The sequence below is a fragment of the Etheostoma spectabile genome, chromosome 14 (assembly GCF_008692095.1).
Source record: "Etheostoma spectabile isolate EspeVRDwgs_2016 chromosome 14, UIUC_Espe_1.0, whole genome shotgun sequence".
Classification (NCBI taxonomy): Eukaryota; Metazoa; Chordata; class Actinopteri; order Perciformes; family Percidae; genus Etheostoma; species Etheostoma spectabile.
The window spans coordinates 15,907,253-15,915,923 of record NC_045746.1 but is presented as its reverse complement, the minus strand read 5'-3'; the positions used below and the strand labels follow the sequence as shown (position 1 = coordinate 15,915,923).

The 8,671-nt window shown below is 41.2% G+C and overlaps 1 protein-coding gene across 5 annotated transcripts in view; it reads right to left on the bottom strand.

The window, feature by feature from the left end:
• Positions 1-621: 621 nt before the first annotated feature.
• Positions 622-8,671, bottom strand: part of ehmt2 (euchromatic histone-lysine N-methyltransferase 2) — a 12,606-nt gene continuing 4,556 nt past the window's right edge. For 3 of the 5 annotated variants that reach the window (XM_032535715.1, XM_032535718.1, XM_032535719.1), the window contains exons 9-28: positions 8,356-8,476; positions 7,703-7,789; positions 7,279-7,415; positions 7,008-7,151; positions 6,403-6,725; positions 6,056-6,286; positions 5,637-5,719; positions 5,439-5,545; positions 5,074-5,196; positions 4,892-4,993; positions 4,634-4,738; positions 4,126-4,298; positions 3,814-3,981; positions 3,579-3,723; positions 3,398-3,475; positions 3,050-3,165; positions 2,811-2,897; positions 2,634-2,712; positions 1,551-1,726; positions 622-1,366 (exon numbers count right to left, since the gene is read on the bottom strand). In XM_032535715.1, coding sequence (XP_032391606.1) covers positions 1,186-1,366; positions 1,551-1,726; positions 2,634-2,712; positions 2,811-2,897; positions 3,050-3,165; positions 3,398-3,475; positions 3,579-3,723; positions 3,814-3,981; positions 4,126-4,298; positions 4,634-4,738; positions 4,892-4,993; positions 5,074-5,196; positions 5,439-5,545; positions 5,637-5,719; positions 6,056-6,286; positions 6,403-6,725; positions 7,008-7,151; positions 7,279-7,415; positions 7,703-7,789; positions 8,356-8,476 — 2,766 coding nt within the window. In that variant the 3' untranslated portion in view covers positions 622-1,185. The remainder of the gene's footprint in view (positions 1,367-1,550; positions 1,727-2,633; positions 2,713-2,810; positions 2,898-3,049; positions 3,166-3,397; positions 3,476-3,578; positions 3,724-3,813; positions 3,982-4,125; positions 4,299-4,633; positions 4,739-4,891; positions 4,994-5,073; positions 5,197-5,438; positions 5,546-5,636; positions 5,720-6,055; positions 6,287-6,402; positions 6,726-7,007; positions 7,152-7,278; positions 7,416-7,702; positions 7,790-8,355; positions 8,477-8,671) is intronic. The other 2 variants (XM_032535716.1, XM_032535717.1) reach the window with 2 other exon arrangements.

Sequence of the window (8,671 nt, the reverse complement as noted above, 5' to 3'; positions counted from 1 at the left end):
GTAAATAAACTTAGCCCTAAATTCATCCACAGTATCAGCAACGTAACATAGGCTACACTATGCATCATAGTTACAATCCAGTGACAGCTCTCTGTGGGCTGTATTTTAAAAGGCGTCAAAATATAGTTTTGACAAGCTAATAACTCATATGTACACAAAGTACAAAGTTTTTACAAAGACTCAGCTACTTCTTAGCCTACTTCCTAAAAGCTCCTTCTTTGACAAGAAATATAAGTAGTTTTCTAATAGTGAGCCAGTGTTAATCTTTAGTCTTTATAAATGGACAATAAATACAAAGTTAATTAATTACCCAGGACGTTTGGTTGGGATAACCAATGAACATTTATGTTCATAAATGTCCTTTTCTGCCATTCAGAAATTCATGGACACTGAATTATTGACAGAGTGGGACAGCTTTCATTTACTTCCTTTTAATATTTGAATGTGCCCAATGCCCCCTGCTGCCAATATCAGCAGGCAACGCTCTTGATGAGAGCTCAAATGTCTCTAAAAAAATTGTATATACTCAAAAAATTACTTAGGATATTGGTAGGATTATAGAATTACATGGGACATTGTAAACTAGTGAGCATGGATTTATAAAGAGAATGTCAAACTTAATACAAGAGCCCAAAGATCAACTCATGAGCTAATTTATTATACTAAATGTGTTCAAGAAAACAATGCGTATAAAAAAAATAAAAGGTAACACAATCATCCATAACCAACGCTATTCCTCAGGTCCTTATTGAGTCCAGTATGGGCTAAAGGTTTACCCATTACTGTACTGCGTCAAAAAATGCATTGTGTTTGTTGGCACAAAAGAAAATACATACAGTATGTATAACAAATACATAACGGCAGACTCCTAATGCACAAACTTCATGTGTCAAGGCAAACAGACAGATATACAGTAAACATACGGTATGTACAGAATCACGTTGTTGTGATTTATACCCACACAGTTTAAAAATACGTTAAGGCCCATGTCCTCTACCATATGGGAAATTATCCTTCTAAGGTGGCCCATTTTAGAGAAAAAAAAGGACATTTCAAGAAGAAAAACAGCACCATGCACCAAACACAGAATGTCAAACGTGATAGAACCCTCATGGTGTATTTCCATTGCCAATGTGCGCATGTGAACTGGATGAAGTTAATTCAAAAGCCCCGTGGGTAAGTGTTTTAAGAGTTTCCAAGCATGGTCATCCCACAGTCAGTTCCCGATTCTGTGCAAACGTCCTGTCGAGCCAGTCTACTCTGCTCCAAGGCAATGGCCTCGGCTGAGTGTTTGCATTTTTCCGATCCACACTGACAAGTGAAATACTTGCTCTTAATGTCCCAAAATCGGTCTCCATAGTCAAATCTGTTGAAACAGAAAAGTTAAAATAATAAAAGCTTACATGCGCAAAACACTGTCCCCAAAACAAGGCAATCCAATGGAAATGACAGTTCTAGATTAGAGGTTTGCAAATATAAATATAAGAAAGACTAAAAAAATGACAGAAATGAGCTCTGAGCAGGTGATCATAAACATCTCAACTTCTCACCCCAGCTCTTGTCCACTGTGGATGTCTCTGGAGCTGAAGAAGGCGATGCGGGGAAATCTCAGGTCCTGGTGCAGCATGAACACACGTACTGGGATGAGGTTTGGGTCACACAGGTGGTTGATGAAGCGGCTGATGTTGCCATAGTACCGGGCATCGATACAATACACCTCCCCATCCTTTACAAAATGATGAGAAAAAACAAAAACATGCATTGTGTTAGAAATATATATCGCTATTCAGACACATTGTGCATAATAAACAGATCCTGATATCTGATATTTCGAGTTAAAGACAACAAGTAGCATTTTAAAAACACTGAGATGTATTGGAATACGTTAGTTTTGGGATTAATAAGCACTCCAATGTATTTTGACAAGTTGTTTTCTGTTTTCAGTTAGAGTTTTATTGTCTACTTTGTAAAGTAAATTCACATACTTTATTATGATCTTAATGTTGGGCTTGCTCTGCCTTTTGTTTAATTGAGACGGTCTGATTCTTAATTGTTTTGGAGTTGAATTGAAACTTGTTATTGAATCATTTTATTACTTTCTTTAAATAAAATAAATAAATATAAAAACCCACTAAAAACATACGTATAACATCAGCAAAATACAGAGACGGACAACCAATGACATAACTGTTTTATGTTTTTGCAGCACTGTATTTCACAACAAAATAGTGTCTGATTCAGTAGATTTCAAATAAAATTTGACTCTGCCAATTTTTTGGTTGGTTGGTTTGTGTTTCGGAATTCAGGAGTTGATTGATTTATAAATGTTAAAATTATAAGCGCTTCACATTAAGAAATGTTAACAAAAGATGGGAATTCTTTCAAAAATGTTGCTTGGTTTTTGTCAAGCTCAGCAGTTGTGGATGTATTTTGTGTTTCCACCGCATGAGTTAAGGTCTAGCTAATTAGTTCCTTTAATAGTAATTTATTATTGGTCACAAAGGAAATATGCCAAATGCTCTCTCTCATGACTGATGCTCTCCAAATGCCAAATGCTCTCTCAGATGACTGTTTTCCATCAGTCATCTCATTTTTATACAGCGGAACTAAAAAAGAAAACACTTATTTTTCACCTTGTTGTCCAGGTCAAACAGGTACGAGTCGTCTTCTCGAACATCTGCCTCTGCGTCAGAGATGAGCTCCCCGACATATCTGTGTCAACGTAAGGAGAGACGCTTAATGTCTAATCTCTGACCTTTCATATACAGTAACATGAAACCTGTTGTTTGACTTGTGGACAGTCCTCTCACTCGCAGATGAAGCTTCCCTGGGGAATATCCTGCAGAGCCCGAACTCCCCATCCCATCTTCTCTGTCCTGTAGAGCTGAAGACGAACTCTGAAGGAGAAAAAAAAGGAAATCATGAGGGCTCAATGCCCCTGCATATACAGCTTTTGTCTTCCAGTCAATAACTATAATAATTAGATTTTAAAAAATCTGCATGTGGTTGAGAAATATTATGTTAGATGAGTAATATTTAGAATTCTTACTTGATGCCTGCCTGTACCACCCTGTTTTTACATGTTCGGTAACAGGAACACGCCATGTTGCATTCAAATATAAGTGGAGGTTCAATTTTGTTGAATTCCTGGAGCAGCCGCTGGTCCTAGAAAACATTATACAACAAGTTGGGATTAGTTTCAGTCCTTTAGTTTCTCCTGACACCCATGAATCCCAGTCATTTTCTCCTCATGGAGAATTTCTGCTGAAAACTGCAGTTTATACAGATCTTTATTAATTCCACAGTGCTAATCAGTTGAGGCTTTTGATTAAAATTGTACAGGTTTTCCGAGCAGATTACTTTAATAATGTGGCCGTAAAACAACATTTCTATTTACCTTGTCGTACCAGCAGCGTATACTAAGCTGTCCACAGAGGCAGTTACTAGATGAGCAGTCATCAGTGCAGCTACAGTGCTGAAGTAAAGATAATCAAAAGGCATGAGATGCATTTTTCATTGCAGATAAAATAATTAGGTAAGAAAGATTATTGCTAAAACGAGAGCCTGATCAATTTTACCTGTAGGTGTGTAATATTGCGGTCTATGTTCATTGCTGAAGTTTCACAGTTTTCTGAAACGTATTTGTAGTCTGAAGGACAGCCCTCATCGTCCACTGCGTTCACACAGGGAATTGGAACGTTCTCATAGCCCTGCGCAACATCACTGGAACAATAAACAAGGGAGTTGAATCACGAAGAAAACAGGAAAGAACAAGGGGAAAGGAAGACTCCATTAAAATAGCACAAAACCTACCTGCAGATGATTCGCTCAGTCCGAAGCATACGATTGGTTATTCCCCTTCTCAGCTTCCTGTTGATCTGGAGTGCCACCCACACCGGCGTGTCGGCCCGTGCAAGACTCAGAGGCGTGTCTCCTTCCCTGTTCATGATGTCAATGTCTGCGCCTCTGGAAAGGAACAACCTGCAGAAGAAAGAGAAAAACGTATTTGTTGATATATGGTAGTGGGAGCATGGATAACTGCTAGGGCTTCAAGCTAAAGGAAAAGATACATGTACCATGTACATTAAATGAGGCGACAGCTTGTGTAACACAACATTGACTCACGTAACACATTCCAGGTAGCCCTCTCTGGCGGCGATGTGGAGCGGCGTGTCTCCGTGCATGTTAACCGAGGTAAGAGGACAGCCAGAGTTCAACACCAGCTCTGCTATATCCACATTGCCTGCATACGCCGCCCAGTGAAGACACACGTTCAGCTCCTGAAGGGAGGGTAGGGACTGTTTAAAGTAATAACCTGAAACATTTTCATGCAACTACATCCATTTTGCCATTTTTTGTGTATCACAACTTATTACAGGACAATAAAGCTGAGAGGGGCAGCAGAGAGAAGTTAAAAAACAATGGCTCGCTCCAGAGGACATGTTTTTAACCCCCAACTCAAATGACACAGCAGTTCAGTCTGATTATCATAAATAAAAAATAACAGGCACACACTGTGCTTTGCGTTTGTAAGCAAATATAACAGGCATACTAAGAGGAGCTGCTACACATCTAGCAAAACCATGTCATGAACACAACCTACAAACCTCAGTGTTAGCGAGTAGAAACTTACCTTGTCATTGATGGTGACATCAGCTCCTCTGTTCAGCAGCACTTTTATCACCTCTACGTGTTTGTGCTCTGCGGACCAGATGATCGGCGTCCAACCACCGCTGTCCTAAAACGACAGGAAGATTCAGAATGACTCTACACTGGCATTTTAAATCAGTCACCTCCAGTAAGACAGATATGAAGTTCAAAACTGACAGTAATTATAAACAGAGGGTTATCTGATGTCCCTAAAATACTGACATTTTGGCTATTGCTTTACCTGTGCGTTAACATCCACCTGACCCGTTTCCAGAAGCATGTTGACAATTTCCAGGTTTCCCAGCTTGGCTGCATGGTGGAGGCCAGTATATCCATCCTCTTCCTGAAGACATAAACAAATATCAACCAAACTCCTGAAAGTTCACATTTATGTTTTAATTTTAGGTGCTAACAGACACTCACACTATGATAGACACAGGCGCCATTCTGAACCAGGTAGTGAGCAACCTCAATGCGATTGTTGACGATTGCTTCCAACAGAGGGGTCCTTCTGTCCTTGTCCAAGGCATCCACTTGGGCACCAGCCTGTCAATATATAAATCAGATATAACTCTAATCTCAAGCACAAGACCAAATAAATACACTAAATAATGAGCGCTCTGTTTTAGGTTTCATTTTGTTTCAAATAATGTCAGCAGTGACCCTGAATGCAAGTGTTATAAATCATTTTAAAAATGAACCTGCAATAACAGCTTTTCTTTTTGATTATAGTCACATGTACTAGTTACATAAAATAAGCCAACAAGACAGAAGCTAAAATTGGTCACCTGTACGAGTAGGTAGCAGACTTCCAGCAGACCTCTCTGGGCTGCAGCATGTAGAGCAGAGCGCCTGTTCTGAGAGTCAGGCTGGTATGTTGGATCTATGCCCTCCACTTTGACACACACACAAACAGTTGTTGTTTTTTTTTATAATTAAACCATCTACAACACTCGGTCATAAATAAAAAGTGCACGCTCACTCACTCAGCATGAGCAGGACTCTCTGCACTTCTCCTTGCTTGGCAGCAGGGTAAAGCTGGCGGGGGTGGAACCTCAGTTTCTTCTTCCTGGCAAATCATAAGCAACAATCACCAATTTAGTCTCAACTTGTCTGATGTCCTCTTGTCCACTGAAAGCTTTTTAATTTCCCTTGGAAGTGCTAAAGCTAACAAAACAGGAAATCATTTCACTGCAACTTGTAATTTTGTTGTGGCTGCAGAGTGTTCTAACAGCAGAGAATGGAGATATTGCTTTTATTTATAAAATGTCTACTGCTAAAGATCAGATATGTTCAAATAGAATAAGTTGCTGAACCGCTCTTACATCTCTCAATTGTTGTATCTATTCCACTGTTCAATCCTTCAACCTACTGTGACAAAATATAGTCAAATCTAAATTCCAACCTCTCAGTGTCCTGTGTGAGAATGGCCTTCTGCAGCGCCGCCCGGCTGGGCCCAGGTGGAAGTGCACCAGGGCTGATGGGTTTCCCATTTGGCATACAGAGAGAGGGCCCCACGCTGTCCACCCCCTCCTCTGCTGGGGGGATGGTGGCCACAGTTGCTGCAGAGGCTACAGGCTGTGGGGGCTGCTGCTCCACTGCCGGTGTCCCTAAGCCATGACTACGCATACGTGCACTGAAAGGAGGTAGTGAAGGGGAGCACGGGTTAAAAAAAAAAAATTAACTTTCCTATAGTTAATAGAATAAAATAAAGGAAGCCAATAACATCTCTCACACATCACCCAATCTTACCTGACAGGTCTCTCAGGCATCTTCCCGTCCTTCATACCTCCTGTTGAGGCTGTGAGTGAGGGTGTTGTAAGAGCGGACGGGGGCAGAGACGGGGTGGTGGTGGAGGAGGCCGACATGGTAACGACGGTGGTGGAGGAAGCCGTGGCTGAGCTGAAGGAGGGGATGGTAACCTCCTGGGCCTCGGAGGCATCTTCACCACAGTGGGGGCAGAAAAGCATACCGCCACCATTTGATCGGCTGCGCCCAGCACCCAGCACCGTCACACATCCGCGGTGGAAACGGTGAGCGATGCGCTGGTCCGGGCAGCACTCAAGAAATGTGCCCTGAAAGAGAAGAAAGTGGTACGATATGGAGGAGGAGAAATAAGAATAGAAGGTAGGATATATAGAGAGGGAGAAAGATGAAAATAGGGTAAGATATGTAGTATGATATCAAAAAGATAGCATTAACATTAATTTTAAGCCAAAATTAAATTGTAGCTTGTAAAGCCCTACAGGCATTACCAGCCTTGGTAAACAACTCATGTGCAGCCATTGCACAATTTCCCAACTGAGCAACATTAAATAGGAAATCCAGTATGATATTAAGAGGTTTTAGAAATATACCGCTATGCAGAAGTATCCACACCCAGGACAGCAGTGGTGTTTGACCATGTGCGAACGATGGACTTCACAAAGCACCATGAGGGGCACCCGACTTGACGGCCGCATGGTCTCCCCCTTTATAGTCCGATTGGAACAGGCCCTCAGCTGATAAACAGCAGGAGACAAGATTACACAGTTGGCGATGTGGCTTCAACAAAAGTTACCTGTGTGCTTAATGAAATACCAGACCAGCAGAAACACTGTCCTGCTATTCAAGTAAACCAAGACAAACCTCTCCATTGATGCTCTCAGTGGCCATACACTGTCTGCTGATGCGGTGGCTGGTGTTGTCGACTCGAGGAGCCTCCATTCTGCAGCTGCAGAGAGGAAGCTCCTCTAGCCGCTCTGTGTCTCCTGCATCACTTCCTTCTGTAAAGGGGAGAAAAAACATTTAATTGTTCATAATGTTTGTTTATAGTCTTAGGGCAATTGTCCATTTAACATTAAAGTATGGTCACCAACCCTGAATATGTATTGTTTATACTACAGCTAAAATGCCCTGGCAGCAGTAATTACTAAGGAAGAAAAAAATGTAACTGTCCCAAAACCTTGATCTGTGACTGTAGTTTTGTTAATACTACCTTGATTATGTAAAAAAGATTTTCAGATATTCAACCAATTCAGATAACAGGGACATAGGTGTATCATAAACCTACCGTGATGAGGAGAAAGTGTCAGACTGTCGGCAGCAGCGATGTCCAGAGCACCCAAGGGAACCTCTGTGTACTCAGTGGACCTTTCTACTGAGAATGCACCAAACGACAAAATATAAGCACTGGCCACGAGGGATACATGTTAGAAAATGATGCAGTTTATTGAGGTACACATGCTTAAGATACAATAGCAATAAAAAAACAGTACACCGGGAGAAGTACACAAAGAATATTTGCATTACAATTTACTCCCCTCAAATCAATATTTTAGTCAAGTTTTTATTTCGGTTTGTAGGCAGGATTACAAGAAATACTACTGGTCCAATTTTCATTAACCTTGGTGGAAGGGTGTACCGTTGGAAAAGGAAGAACCCTTTACATTTTGGAGCAGATCCAAATCTCGGTGTATTTCCCCCACTGTCGAGTGCAATCCAAACCAACAGGTAACCATAACCCTAACCCTAAAGCCATGTTGGCCAATCAGATGCTAGCAAGCTTAGCAAGGTTAGAGCGGGCCATGTCTGTCAATGCACGTGATGCCATCTCATTGTGTACATTTGTACACCATACGCATCTAACATGATCCAGTGTTGTTCATCATTATGGAAGCCAAGCATGCTTTGTAGAAAAGCCACTAGGTAATAAACGGCACTCACCTCCCACTATCTCCACCACATCAACTGCGTTTCTCTCTTTGTCCGGGTCTGTTTCCTGCCACAAAGACTTCTTGCTCTCATTTCTACTCTGGACAGCTCTCTTTGTTTCAGACTCCAAACCCTGCAAGGGAGAAATTCTGTCTGAATATAAAAATGTGACAACTGTGAAGGGTAGAAAAGAAAAGGTAACTGTCGATTTTATAACACAAAACATAGGGGATGTGAAGTTGCAGTGTTGAGGTGCCCTGTGGAGTTTTTCCTACCACTGTTTTCCCGCTATTCTAAAATCAGTGACAAAAAAAAAAAAAAAACACAA